At 40.3% G+C, this 15,916-nt stretch overlaps 1 protein-coding gene across 6 annotated transcripts in view; it reads right to left on the reverse strand.

Annotated features, from left to right (window-relative positions):
* Positions 1–3,024, reverse strand: part of map7d1a (MAP7 domain containing 1a) — a 61,398-nt gene extending 58,374 nt beyond the window's left edge. For 5 of the 6 annotated variants that reach the window (XM_018726997.2, XM_018726994.2, XM_018726996.2 and 2 more), the window contains exons 1-2: positions 2,297–3,024; positions 749–772 (exon numbers count right to left, since the gene is read on the reverse strand). In XM_018726997.2, coding sequence (XP_018582513.1) covers positions 749–772; positions 2,297–2,360 — 88 coding nt within the window. In that variant the 5' untranslated portion in view covers positions 2,361–3,024. The remainder of the gene's footprint in view (positions 1–748; positions 773–2,296) is intronic. The other variant, XM_018726995.2, reaches the window with a different exon arrangement.
* Positions 3,025–15,916: the final 12,892 nt, after the last annotated feature.

Genomic DNA, 15,916 nt, shown 5'->3' on the forward strand with positions numbered 1-15,916 from the left:
TGGTTTCCTGCATGCTATCACGATACTCTACAACATACAAAGCTGAAATTTCAGTCACAAATAGCAGTAAACAATCAACAAGTAGTAATACAGCTCAGTTCAACTTCAATGTGAGATGGGGGGAGAAAGCAGGGACAGAAACTTTTGCACTGTGCACGAGTTCATAAACACAGCTCCACTGTCAAACCAGGGGGCTCAGCCTTCATTTCTGACAAATCATGGAAATAATGAAGCTACCCCCCCTACAAACAGCACAAATTTAAATTTAAAAAACACACAACATGATTAGTTAGTGCCATTCTGTGAAGTTAAAATTTGAGTTTGTGCTGTCTGAAAAATTTGCAATAATTTCTTCCAGGCTCAGCTGTGATGTCACTCAGAGAAGAAAAATCAAAGTCACCCCCCAACCATCCTCTAAGTCAGGCTCACAGTATGTCCAGGGACAACAGGAATACCAGACATTAACAGGAAACACAAAAATACCAGGCCCCTTTCGAATCTTCACTGACTGCTGTATCATCTTATAGATATGACCACTTGCCCCCTAGCCTTCTCATGTATTAGCACACCTGTGTCCAAGATTCCAAACAGAAAAACAACAGCACAAATTTACCAACGAATACAAACGCACCAATTAAAGACATGGATCAGAGGGCAGTCATTAGTGTCATAGTGTTACACAAGCTCAGAATGCATAGTATAAATCCCACTCCTACTATACGGTAGCACCCTTGAGTAAGGTACTTACCCTGAACTGAGGAAATATGAATACCTGTGGTGTAAATGAGTAAACAATCAGTTAGTGCACAAGACTTCTCAAACTGCTTTTGGACAAAGGATCAGGTAAATAAAAAAATAGTCTAACCTGCTAAGGTTCTCTTGTGTAAAGTGAATAACCCAAATCCCTTCATGAACATGCCTAAAAAAATCTACACAAAGTACACACTGACTTGTACAACCAACTAAAGTAACTAAAGCTAAAACGCTGAATACAAAAAAAAAAATTCACTGTTTTAAGCAGGAAAAAACCTCAGTCATAATAGTAGAGGATCAGTGTACGCGGTGCTCCTGGAGTACTAGGTTCAGGAGAACACAGATGCTAGACTGCTCATTATTGTTATGGTCAAGTGTGGATTAATTTACTCGTGCAGCCTGTGATATGTATGGTGATATATAGAATATGACTGCTGACAAACGGCCATGTAAAACGAGTACGTACAATTCTCCCCCCCGGACCCGGTCGGTCCTGCCAGCTCTTTTCCAGTCGGGCGCATAACCAGAATGGATGGAGCACCCAAATCTGATGTTACATTTCTGACAAACCAAATTCAAGAAGTACAGAAGCAGACGAACGACTTGCTTGTTCCCCTGCAAGGGAGTATTTGAGTAGCCAGTGCAGTGTTCACTGAAAAAATCCCACTGCAGAGCACCTCCTAACGGCACTGACTGATACCAATTAATACGTTCGCTGCCACAAAAAAAGGACTTAACAAGTAATCTCTGGTAAAACTGTTTTCAGACGAGGAGTGATTTTTGCCTTCACCCATGGCATTTTAGCCACAGCTCTCAGGGAAAACCCCCGGCTGCTGAGCTATTCGCCAAACAAACAACATGTCTTCATACAAAGAACACGTTGAGATCTCTAGGTTCAGGACCCCAGGCTAAAATAACTGAAACGATGTGTGAAACGTCTGGAGACAGACAAGGTGGTATTAAACAAAAAAAAAAAAAAAAAAAAAAATTATTCCGGGGCAAGTTCTCTTTGATTTTTGTGCGTCAGCCGAGCTGCAACAGCTGAACAGGGCTGAACCCGGGCTCTCCTAAAATCGAGGGGCAGAAAATTTGAGAAATCCAACGGGAAACACGACCGTTTCGTTCCAAAAAATCCGAATATCTTTCAAGAAAGACAATACGTCAGACTGTGTGTCTGTAATCACGCGTATCTTTGAAAGCCGACTTCGTATTTTTAACATGGATTTCACTGTGTTTTACTTAGCGATAAACATACAGGTGTTAAACCAATATCACAGTAGTGGTGATAATACGTCATAATAATTACTTGTCGAATACAGTTAGTGTTCAATTTATGGAACTGCTTTTCTGTGTGGCAATCGATCGCGCTGGGGCCTTAAGCACCGAGCGTTTCCCCCGAACCGAGTAAAGAATGTAACGCTGAGCTACACGATGATCATCGACACCGTGCGTGTCGAGCACGCGCTACTAGCTCCCTTTGACACGTGTAAAGCATTTCGAATGGAAAAATACAGCGTTCAGGGAAATATGTGTGTAGGCTTACATGATGATGTGGCCAAGAGCTGTGGATCCTTTTCCATGTCGGTGCTGTGCTCTCTGCAATCCATTTTTCATTCAGTGCTGCGAATCTCAGCCGATCCTCTCCGGTCATATAACCATTCCTCCGAGCGGAACACGACGGAACGGGCTTCAGGGGCACGGTTCGCTCACTCCGATTTCTCAGTTCAGTCCGCCAATCTGCGCTTGCTGTCTCTCTAGTGGTCTGTGTGTCTTTCTTTTTTATGAGTGCAAAAAAACACTCGAAAATGAGCGTAGACACGAAAAAATTAAATAAATACGAAAAAAGTTCCGAAAAAAAAAAATCAACGATGGAATATTTCGTTTGGTTGTGCCGTGAAAAGAGCTGTTTTTTTTTTTTTTTTTTTTTTTTTTTTTTCCAAATGCAAGGACGTAGAGTCAGCACAACTTCTGTGACCAAAAAGAAGGGCGGAAAAGTCCTCCACAGCGACACAACAGCTGATGGTGAGGCTATTGTGTGGAAGCTCCCGGCCGGGCCTCCCGAGAAGACCGTACCATCTACATAAAGCATGGAAAAACACAAACGGCTAGAAGTTTTTATCCGGTCTATATTTTGTTAAATATTCTTTTATAATTTGTGTTCCATCGGTAGTTATTGTGATTTCACCTGTGTTATAACTCCAAGATCTCTGGCCGCCCCCCCTCTTTATGCCGCAATGGTCTCGACCGGTGAGGTTCCCAACACGTCCAGACTATCTGTGGAAAGTTGAATTATTTTGGCTGAGGTCGCTGGTGGTGAGTCACTTTGAGGCTTACGATGGCCATCGATGCCCGGCCCTGTTAAAGTCACAGCCGGCTGATTTTACCCTCTTACATCTTGAGGTACTTTGTGGACAACTGCACTTGATTTTTTCGCATTATTTCTGCTCTTCTCGGCTGAAAACCTGAAGGCGTATATCTGATCTGAGATTACTGAACAGTAAATGCAAACATATCTTTAGAGGAAAATGTTCTCCTGCCAACTGGACTCAGGAACTTGTGTACAGTTCTCTCTGTACATGTGACATGGGTAATTTCATGGATTTATGTTTATAAATTAACCTTTATGTCTTACCACTTTAAAACTAAGTTTTGTTATGTGCTCACTGTGCTGTGGACAGCTCTGCCTTTCAGAAATAAACTTTTTGTGTTATCAACCACTGGAGATTTGTACTTAATAGGGTTTGTTGTGAAGTGTCAGAGTTAACTCTTTGTGACCACATGCTGTATATAGAGTGTATCCTGAATGTTCTGTAATCCACTTGTGTCTTTGATGTTGGAAGGATGTCTGTTATAACATTCCACAAGCCTCTGTTTTCACATTTATTCTGAAATTTCACATGGTAAAATCCTTTGTATTTATATGAAAATATTTTCATGGACATCTGCTTAGAAAATCTAGAGCTTGCAGTTTTGTTTTGATGGAAATCTAAAACACTTGTTGCTTCTTTTTTATTTTATATTGGCTTGGACAGAGTATAATGTTGGGTACTGACACTCTAAACTGAGTGCCTTACTTCATTTTGGTCAGGTCCATGGCCAGGGTTTACCCTGTTATTACTCCTTTTCTACAAAATCCAGTGCCAGGCGCCAGATTTTGGGAGGTCTTGCCCTCTGTTTCTGTAAGAGGAGCAGAATCTCTACACAATGCACGTCATACTAATGTCATTGTCATGAGTGGAAGCTGACACCCCAAAAATACATTTACATTTTATTCATTTAGCAGATGCTTTTCTTCAAAGCGACATACATCTCAGAAAATACAATTTGTGCATTACATTAGGAGAAAGAGAGACATAGTTGCAGTTGTGATTCTTAAGTACAGTTAGTTTCTTTCACTATATGAACCAATGTTCATCACACAAGTAGCTGCATAAAACTTTCAGGGTGTCAATGATTCCTGATCACCTTCCTACTAATTTTTTTAATATATTCTGGAGTATGTTGGTGTTGAGTGTTTTAGCCTAGCCTGGGGTAGTCTGATTAATTGATACAACAGTGTATAGATGGGAGTGGTAAGTGGAACACGTATGACACGTTCTTTAAGTGCTAAGGCATCAAGCCATTTTTCTAGGCAACATTAGTAGTGGTGTGCAGTATAATAAAAAGCTCAGCTCGCCTCCCATCCACCACTAGCTCGCTGGCATAGGCAGTTCCTGCAGTGATAGTGAAAAGTATTTTTCATAGCTTATTGCTTTCAAGAAGCTAGTCACTGGACACTCTTGGCAGAGGTTCAAGACCCTGGTTATTGTCTACAAATGCTTCAATAGCACTGCTCCCAGCTATTTACATGACTTGATCAACCACTACACCCCAGCCAGACCCCTTTGCTCGTCTACTTCTGCTTGCTTGGTGGTCCTGCGCACGAAAAGTAAAACACAGAGGTTCTCAGTTCTGGCTCCGTTGTGGTGGAACAACCTTCCCCTCTCTCTCAGAACTGCAGAAACTCTGTCTATATTCAAGAAGGGTCTGAAAACTCACCTTTTCCGGAATCACTCCACCCAAGACCTCGCAAGCTCATGTATGGTGTAAATGTTCATGCACTGTAACATTATGATCATCCCCAGATAAGTCTTTTACATAGCCGCTACTCCGGCATTGTATGTGAATCTTTGTGTACCTCAAATAAAAAAAAATAAAAGAATTTGTAGGAAGGTTATCAGGACTTATTTATTCTGCGTTTTGTGCACCTACTCGAGTGACGAACATCGGTGTATCAAGTGGAAAGTAACAAACTATGTTTGATCTAGACCTGCCAGTGTTTCTAATAAAACCAGAGTAATATGTCATTTAGATAATAGAAAAATTTATAAGCTTTATGACAAAGTAAAACTTTTCATGAAATACTGTTGATTATATTATGTGAAATGTAATTATATTTATATAATTATTCATAGGGGCCACAGTGGTGCAGCAGGTTTGGCCATGTCCTGTTCTCTGGCAGGTCTGGGGTTAGAGTCCTGCTTGGGGTGCATTGCAGCAGACTGGCATCCCATCTTGGGTGTGTCCCTTCCCCCTCCAGCCCTATCAAACCTCTACAGCTGCTACAGAATGCTTCTGCCCGAGTTGTGTTTCACTTGCCGAAGCGTTTGCATGTATCTCCTCTACTTGTTTCTCTGCACTGGCTTCCCATAGCTGCCCGGATCAAATTTAAGACCCTAGTTATGGCCTACGAATGCATCAATAGAAATGCTCCCAGTTATCTACAAGACTTGATCATTCGCTACACGCCAGCCAGACTGTTATGCTTTTCAACATCTGCCCGCTTGGGGGTCCCACGCACGAAAGGTAAAGCGTGGAGGTTCTCAGTTCTGGCCCCGTTGTGGTGGAACAACCTACCCGTTTCACTCAGAACTGCTGAATCTCTGTCCACATTTAAAAAGGGTCTTAAAACTCATCTCTTCCGGACTCACTTCGCTCACGATCTCTTAAGCTCATGTAAAGTATAATTGATCATGATCATGCTCAGCTCGGTCCTTTACAGAGCCACTCCTGCAATGTAACATCTATATTTACATGTATCTCAAAAAAAAAAAAAACTACTAGAAAGGTGATTAGGATTCAGCGATATTCTGGTAAAATTTTATGCAGCTAGTTGTGCAATGAACATTGGTGCATATGGAAAATAGAACTAAGAGTCACACATCTGCAGCTATGTCTCTTTCTCCTAAGGTAATGCACAAATTGTATTTTCTATGAGATGTATGTCGCTTTGGAGAAAAGCGTTTGCTAAATGAATAAATTAATAAATGTAATGTAACTCCCAGGCACAAAATGAGTCCCCCTTCAGCCCTGCACTTTGGAGAGTGTGAACATTAAATGGATTTATTATAATAGGCCTTCTTTTTGATCATGCAAGTATTCTAGCAGTCACTAATGAAATTTGCTGATGGAAAAAGAATAAGCTGATTTATAGCAAGGGATAAACTAAGTGATACATAAGCATAACATAAATGGGTGTTTAGTGTAAATTGTATGTCATTTCACATTTGAAAACTTAAGAAGCCAAATCATGTCTATTGGAAATTGCATGAAATCTCTTTGCAGTACAAATTATGTCCTGCAGAATCTTAATCATATAAGGAGCACTAAACTGTTTTTCAAACAGTTCAACATTTTAATCCATCTGATGAGGCAACAAGTAAGGCAGAGTACTTTATTTTAGTGTGCAGATCTATCTGTAGATTTTTGCCCTAATGCCCATTCACTACTTCATCAACTAGATAACTTGCAGTCCACTATACAGGTCTCAAAGTGAAAGACAGTTATTTCAGAACTGTTGCCAGTAAATTGTTTGGCTAAATAGTTCAGTTGACCTTATTTCTGCAAGACAGAAAACATGCTTTAGGCTACAATCAAACATTTTTTCCAGACATCTTCAGATGGCATTGTAGTTTTGTATAGCTTCGTCTACCCCTGGTGCCTCTCTTCTCAGCAGAATTAGTGGTTAAATGAATGAATGAATGCTACAAGGATCGCCTACTTAATATAAGGAATCTCATTCCTTTATTTTTCCTTAATCACTTTCTTTCCAATTAAAGTATCCACCAGTGTACCATCTGAACTGCATTTTATCTTCATTTTCCCTAGTTCAGAACTATCAAAGACCAATTGTCATTATGATTTCAAGGTCCCCATGTATGGAACAATCCTCCCCTCTCCTTGAAATCACATTCATCTGTTTTAACCAACCAACCAATGTCAGTCATTGCTTGTCCCAAGTGGGGTCGCGGTAAGCCGGAGCCTACCTGGCAACAAAGGGCGTAAGGCGACACACCCAGGATGGGATGTCAGTCCACCATAAGGCACCCCAAGGGGGCTCGAACCTCAGACCCACCACACAGTGGGCAACAGCCAAACCTGCCACATCATCTCTTATATTGTTTAAAAAAATTACTTTAAAGAAATCTTATCAAACACCACCATCATTCATTATATGGGCTAATGTCAGCAATTGAAATTATGTTTACACCTGTTTTTCTGTACATGATATTTGCTTATTGTACTATTGTCTGGCTGCCTTGATCTATTATCTGTGTTTTCACTCTTCTTTTTTATGGGAGGTCTTACTACAAGCCTGTTGGGTTTTTTCACCTCCATGAACATTGTATTTCAGAAATTTTCATCTTTTTCCAAGCAAATAAAAAATTCCAAATTAGTGCCTTGTTCCCTGCCACCTGTGCATCTCCCCACCCAGAGCATCTGTGGTTGAAGGCGTTGAGTGGGTGGGGGGCTGCAGTCAGCACGCCTGAGCTGGAATGTAGCATCCTGCAAGTGCTCAGCAGGGTTCTTTTGCGCAGCTGTTAGGCCTCTTCACCACAGAACCCCAAAAGCCACCTGTCACTGCAAATGGAATTTTTAAAATTTTTTTTCCTGGAGGGATGGTCATCATGCAGCTGACTTTCAACAATCTGACAAAGAGAATTCAGACCAAAGAGGAGATACAGATCGATGTGGGTTAGCCCTCTGAAATGGTTTGGTAAGAGTGCTTTGGAGCCACTATAGCAGGGAATTAAAGCAGACCAGTCCACAGAACAATTTTTCTTTGTTCTTTAAGTTTAAAGTTGATGTTTTTCATGAGCCCAGTTGTCTGTTTTACATGAAGCTATATCATCTGTCAACATCAAGTACGTTTCAGCCCTCAGGCTGCTCTATCATTACATCTGAGTCATCCCTCACCCACCACCCCCGTAGTAGAATTAAAGTTACAACTGAAAGTCCATATAAGGGGATTGTAGGTGAGCAGCCCATTTAATTTTCTTCATATGAAATGGTAATTAAGAATTAATATGTGCTCCATTTTGCTGCAAGAGGTCTTCCTAGAAAGTGAGTTTTAATATTTCAACAGTATAATTCAAATAGGAATAACAGGTTTTGAGCAGTTTTGCATTATTTTGTGAAACTATTGTTGAATTGTTCTAGTATCAAGGATTAAGCATCAAGGTTGTGTGGCAACTATAACACAGTTTACAAAGAAAGGGGACCTGCATAAAAATAGCATCTCCTCACACATCCATGGTCTTATAGCTTTGAAATATGCACAGCTGTTTCTGAAAACATATTAATTTTTTAAAAAGTGCCTTTAAAAATAGCCTAGCCTCACCCCTGGCCTGAATACAGCACTTTATATTCTAGGATCAGTTAAATAAAATTTTACATGCCAAGATAATCTGTAGCCTACACTTTTGAAACCCAGATCCTCGGTATGGTATCCAGAGGACTTATTTTAAAATTGCCTAGGTTAACTGCTGAATAGTTGGTGGCTGGATCAATGCACAAAAGTAATTTAATACAATTTTTTAATAGATTTTTTTCAAGTATTGTATTCATGCCCTACATTTCAGCTAAAAACATTGACAGAAAGTACATTTTTTTACATTGCTGCATATCATGTGGGATGTCTTGTGAATACCTTTTAGTAATAGACTAAAACTAAATGCAAGTTATCTGCTAAATGAATAAATGTAAATGTAAAATTAACAATGGCTGTAAAAGTTTGTTTATAATTTGGAAGAATTCACAAAAAACATGTTCTTGCAGAAATTAACAAAACTATATTTTAAAAGCAAGGTGTATGGGTTTAGAGAGACTCTAATGTTCATATTTTATACAATCAGTGAAATGTATTTGATTGCTTGCAGTTAAGGAAAAAAAATCAAATTGTAGGCTATTCCAGACTAACTGGTATAGGATTACTTCACTGACATTTGGGCAACTATTCTTTTCCCAAAACTACTCATCTTAATTTTTAAAAAAAAGGCCCTCTTCCAGCACACATTTTTCTGAGGCATCCTTTTACCTCTCACAGTATTCACTCCCTCTCTTGTCCACCTCTGTCTCTTTTATCAGAAGCCTCTTGGTTCCAGTCCTCCACATTTCTTTAAAAGCTACTCTACACCACAGAACATCCCAGCCCCCCAAACACATACACTGCTGCCCTAACCCCCTGCTTGAACTTCAGCTTGGAAATGACACAAGCCTTAAGAACACCTGTTCCAGGTGTACTTATTCTGTTGATGTTATAATAATAATAATTGTATTGCTTTATCTAAAACAATTCTCATTTACAGTATACAGCTAAATATTTCATTAGAACAAATTACATTGTTCCTCTCCTATGCCCTCCTGTCTTAATTGTACCTATCCTAAAGCGAATAACAGTAGGTTGTCTCCAGACATCAAGTTACAGGTATGTGTCCTTAAGCATTCATACCAGACTGACCATATAACCTTATTATGAAGTGTAATGCCCATGCATATCAACAGGGAACATATGCAGAGAGAAAAATTGAAATAATAATATATAATCAAATTGATAATCAATAATCAATTTTTCTGCTCTCTCAGCAATTGTGTTCTGAGGTTGTGCTCTAGAGAGCTATAAAAGCTGAATTAAAAGAATTACAAAATTTCATACGCAAATAAGTACATATTCGTGTAGGTAGGCTGCAGTTCTGCTGTATGTTGTGGAACACTGGAAACATTCATCAGCAGTTGGATCACTCTAAATTAAAAAGATTAACACTTCCTAGATGAATAATCAGGGCTAATATGTCCAAATTGCTCATTAGACAGTCTGCAATGGATTACTTAGTTTGTCAGGTTGCCAGAAGGTTCCATCACATTTCCAAGAAAAGAGAAGGAAAGAAAATAATGAAAACAGTGGAAATTACACTGATACATTGTTTTGTCCCTGTAATCAGAAAACATTCATATCCTGTATAGGCCTATCCTGTGGCTGTGAATTACAAATATGGGAATCTCTTAAGGCTAAAAGTCCAAACACAAGGGTATGGCTATAGAATGAGGACAAGGACAAGGCATAAGACTTAATCATGACCATTGAAGTTGCTGTGTGAAACTACCTTTAGTGTCACTCATTTATAGAGCTGGACATTTTTCCTGAGCCATTTGACTTTAAGGACCCTTCTAGGACTCAGACCTGCTACATATCACGTGTCTAACCTGGTCTTAACTACTATGCTACCTGCTGCTCTATAGTGTTGCTGTTTATGTAGTGTTCTCCTGTACTGAGGTACAACAGAGGCACAAAACTGAGATGGTATGGGAATGAAACATTCTCTGAAATGGATTTTTATAGCTCAGAATCCAGAGGATATAAAAGGGAAAGAAACTTTTGGAACAGGAGGCTTCTTAAAATGGGGATGCAAAAGCCCCCTGTGAAAAACGGTGCTGCATAATGAGCGCTAAGAGAAGGGGAAAGGAGAGGGGAGAGGGCTAAAAAAGAAAGCCAAGGATGGAGACTTCCATTCCAGCTTCCCCCCTCAACACACACCAGCCATCATCTCACCCTCTCAATGTCCACAAAGAAATGGTAAGAGGCAGACACTTGCTCCTCCTTGCTCTTTCAGTCATAGGCTGCTTAAGATGAAGGGGGGTTCACCAAGTAGTGCAGCTGCACACTTCTCCACTCACACAGGCACACTTGGGTTCCTCATTAAGATCCCGCTCATGGTCCTGAGTGTACCAGGACCACAGCTTGGCAATTAGTGAAGGATAGCAGGTTTCTCTGTGGGGAAAAAAGAATCTGAACGGAGGTCATCGTGCTCAATGACTAACATGTCAGGTAGAGCATAACCACACAAAGACGGAGACACATGTATTGGACACCAAAGCCAAGTTGAGAGACAGATATAAGGACAGAGGAAAACATGTACCATCTGGTCCTTTTACCGTTATATTTCACCTTTAATATATTCATTATTACCAACTCTCACCCATTCAGCAACTTTGATGATTTCAAGTCTAATGCCATATTCCCAAAGGCAAATAAAATCAGCAACAAAAACTCATCAATATAGTAATTTAATCTTAGCAACACTTTTCTTCTTAGGTTGTGTAGGCATTGCTACTATATGTTATTTGACATTTGGGTATCAGGTTGATGCAATCATTTAAATAATTTCCATTATGATGTGGAATTCATTAAAAAGCCATATCCTGATGTGCTTTCAGCAGCTTCTTCTATTCTCACTTTGAACAATATCCAAAATCTCTCACAATTACACAGCTCTACATAGCACTGAACTACCTTGGAGGGTTTTACTGAAAAGTCAGTGCTTAATCTTATAAAAAAGCAATTTACATAGTTTAGAATTCTATGTTTTCTAATGGACCAAATCAGCTGCAGTACCATTCTCAAAAGTACAAAAACAGCTCCCACCCTGCTACATATTACTTAACAGGTCCCCTATTAATTTTCTGGTCATATATGGTTTGTACAAAAATCCCCACAGACCTCATGAATTAACCCTGATTCCACAGCCCATAACATTAGATGTAAATGTCTATTTTCAACATTTTGTTATATTGCTTGTTTGGCTACATTTATGGCTGACCTCTTGTAAATGTTAAGTAGCACCTGCATTCCCAAAACGACTGAAGTTGCAATGGAAACTGCTCTGTGCTATGTTTGACTGGGTTAGAGCTAAAAAGATGATCATTTGTTTTCAGCTGTTTCCCAGATTGCTGTTTTTAAATTTTAAATGGACAGGAGTCAGAATATCATGGTCAACTCAGTTTTTGTTTATGCCACAGTTGGGTTATCTGACCTCTTCCAGAGAGATGAGGACTTGGGTCCTTAAGGGTAAGATTTAAGTTCCACTCCTGAAAGAGCAGAATACAGCAGAGTGGTCACAGACATTGAAAATGTTCAGACAATACACAGAGGAAAAAAGTAAAATAATATCAAGTAAGTAAATTATGACATGCTTGCTTTGCAGCAAGGTTTCCACAAGTTTTATGATTGACAAAGGAGTTAAAAGCCTGATAGAAACCTGGTCACTGGTGTTGGATGTATGCTTCAGGCAGTGATCAGTCCTTGGATCCATACTCAGGATAAAGTCAGCCTTCTTGTGTGGAGGTGTTATCCACATCTACAAGACCTTTTACCAGACCCTCAGCCCCCCAAATAAAGTTAGATACATCTTACATTTCACTAAACCACAGTGGTTAGATGAGCCCATTTCTCCAATTGTGAACCTCTCATTACCAGAGAGCGACAGATAAATGGATAGAATATACTTTAGAAACAATATAAAAGTTACTCATAATAAAATGAAACAGGAAATACCAGATCATGGAACTTCAGATTTGTTTCTGTGAAGACTGCTCCTGTAAACATGTGCATTGATCAGAGGTCACACGAATGAATGGCTGTCTGATAAAGAATGCAACCAGTCAAGATTGCCAGGGCTGAAAGGTCACATTCTGCACACAGACACCCTCTCTTCACAACTCTGGCTGCATTTTCTCCCCCTCGTGCCATTCCACAATGGACCAACAAACAGAATGATCTGGAAAATGGCATCTCAGGTTTATCAAGCTAGAATCCCACCAACAGCAAGTGTGACTATGTAAAGGGAAAGGAAATATGGAACATGGGATAAGAACGACCAGTGACAACTCACACAGTCCAAACAGCTGGAGGCATCGTGCTGGACCACAACTTGCTTTGACAGATGTGCCTTGTAAAACTCCAGCTTGGCTGTGTGCAAGTGAAGTGCTTAAAACAAGCAAATGCACACTAGATTTGTTACAGGAGACTGGTATTAATGAGGTCAGTTTTCCCAGACCTGCAGCTGACACAAAACATAATGAGAGCACTCTGTTAGGAGATCTACAAAATCAGAACAGGTGTTCTAATTTCTAGAAAAAAAAAGATGCTTACGGCAACAGCCAATGTGACAGGAATTCCCACTAAAAATAAAATCAGCAGGGCTGAATCTGTATTATAAGTAATTAGTGGATATTGTGTATACAGGATAACTGACCGTTCTTTTAGTTTTGGCACTATCATCGTGTTTTGCAGCAGCAACCTCATATAAATGCAACTAAAAGTGAAAACTGCACAGTTGTAAGAGAGGCATTCTCGAATAATACACAATAGTGCTGAGGTAATGCAGCCCACCACCCTTTTCATCACAGCTGGCCTCAGTGCAAATAGGGGGTGTGCTACGAATCCCACTGATGGCTTGCGCCTGTTGCAGAGACAACCAGCACAATCACTGAGAGCAATCCCCATTATTCTTCACTCAGTGGATTAGCTACACCTCCAGCCGGCACAAGCAGAAAAGGGAGATTTAGAGAGGCCTGGGGTATGGTGTGGGGGGACACACGGCAAGCAGAACAAGGAGACGAGGAAGCATGGATGGAGCTTTTAAGGGTGTCTTACTGCTCCAGCAAACTACTTAGCAAAACCAAAAACACTTGGTGCATGGGGTCAAGTGAGACAAGCCATGTGAATCCTGTTAGGAGATCGACCACACTAGACATCCAGATAGGGTCACTTAGAGCTGTCAATGCTTAGGATTTATTGAAGAATGAGAGGTAATTTCACAGAGCTAATATTAATGGAAGAGGAGGTAGCTTTGAAGACTTAAGATCTTCTTAAATTCTGTATTTCCCAAATGATATACTAGACATGCACTTACATCACCACTGAATAATAATAAGTAATATAATGGCTCATATTGTAAGTCACGCATCAACCCTTTTGCAACCATGACTATGATGGACGAAAGAGCATGTGTAGTTACCTACAATGTCAAGGCAACCCTTCTCCAGTCTTTATTGGCTTTTGCAAACAATTAATTCAATACAATTAATTTTTAGCATGCACTCTTCTTACACAGTAACACAGAAAACTAAATAAAGGATCAAAGACAGTAAAAAAAGGTTGGCCATACATTAAATTACTACAATAACTATATTAGTTTACGCTGCGACCCTACTCAGGACAAGCAGCTTCAGCCTGTGTGTGTGTGTGTGTGTGTGTATTAGTTTACATTTATTCATTTAGCAGGCACTTTTCCAAAACTAAGCACTTCTCAGAGAAGAATAAAGAGTGCATTGCATCAACAGAAGGAGAGATTTAGATGCAGACTTGTGATTAAGTACAGCCAATTATAGTCACCATATAAACCAGTATACACTGCATATAAATAGCTGCATATAGGCTTTCCATTATTAAAAATACATAACATGTCCAACATAAACATGTACACGTTTATTGAGCACATACGAAATCAGCAGAAAACTGAATCAGAAAGAGCTGAGTTTTGAGACCTTTCTTAAACATAGAGAGAGATTCAGCAGTTCTGAGTGAGATGGTGAGGTCATTCAACCACACTGGAACTAGAACCAAAAACCTTTGTGCTTCTGATCTTGTGTGTGGAACTAATAATCAATTTTTGCAGAAAAGTGGGCAGACGTAGAAGAGTGTAGCAGTTTGACCAGGGTGTGGTGAGTGATCAGGTTTTCTAGATATCAGGGAGCAGATTCCTTAATGATTTTGTAAGCCATATCCAGAGTGCCGAATTTGTTCTGGGCAGCTACAGGAAGCCAATGAAGAGAGACATCCACTGACATCCAGCCAGCAATATCTGAGAAGCAAGCAGCGATATGCGAGGAAATGTCTGCAGCTACAGAGGAAGTATTGGGTATCACTGGCATAGCAGCAGTAGGAGAATCAATTGAAGGCGATGACAGACCAGAGGGAAGAGCTATAGATTTAAAAGAATATGGGGGCCCAGTACCAAGCCCTGTGGAACACCAGTCCAGAGAGGCTGAGGGGATGATTGTGAACCCTGCCAGGCCATTTGATTAGGTGTTGTCCCGGATGAGAGAGCTCAAGAAAAATGTTGTCCAGGAAGCAGCCAGGGGGGCAAGGAGGGCAACAGAGTACGATAACTCAAAAGATGGCATGGAATTCAAAGGAAGACAGGTCAGGTAGGTAGAAATTGAGAACTGAATATTCCCACTAGCAAGAGCATGCATCTGCTTCCACCTCTGCCAGAGGGATAATGGATGTGGGAGACAGCATGGTTGGTGAAGAGGACTGCAGGGGTGTTTTTTCATGGTAATCAAAGTTTCTGTCAGGGCCAGGAGGTCCAGTGAGACATGGGAGGCATAGGATGGAATTGAAGCAGCCTTCCTCATTGCAGATTGACAGGTTTAGAGTCCCCTGGAGAGGTTGAAACAGGATGAATGGTTTGATAGACAAGGATACACCAGGTTGTTGTAACGGGGGGCATCTGGGTCTCTGATGATAGCAATATCGCTTAGTACAGTTGCTGCAGAGCTGCAGACACCTATTATGTCTAACACTTTCAATTTATGATTCCTTGCAAAACAAAATGTGGAATGCTGAAGCCATGTAGTGGTCGTGGCCTCTTTCAGTGGACTCCCACAGGTAGACTCCCTTGTCTTTTTACTTCGAGTCCCCACACTATGAGGCTGCCGCTACACGCCATGTGTCGGAAATTGAAGCTGAATAATTTAAGTCAATTGAGAGCCAGAACTAAAACTACTCTGTGATTAGAACAAAAATAAAGAGGTGGTGCGATTATTCTAAACCCCTGAGTGGCATGCAGTCTACAGTATGCAACACTACTGGATTTTGGCACATGCTGACAAAACAGCAAATAAACAAAAAAACTGCACAACACAGAGCAACAGATTTCTTAGACCTTTCTGCAGAATTACAGGAGGGAAATGTGTACTGGGATAAAGTGGTAACAAACAAACTTCACAAATGCAACAAACTGCAGTGACAATCCTCAAATGTGAATATAAGTATGCCAAG

Source organism: Scleropages formosus, chromosome 18 (assembly GCF_900964775.1).
Source record: "Scleropages formosus chromosome 18, fSclFor1.1, whole genome shotgun sequence".
In the NCBI taxonomy this organism is placed as follows: domain Eukaryota; kingdom Metazoa; phylum Chordata; class Actinopteri; order Osteoglossiformes; family Osteoglossidae; genus Scleropages; species Scleropages formosus.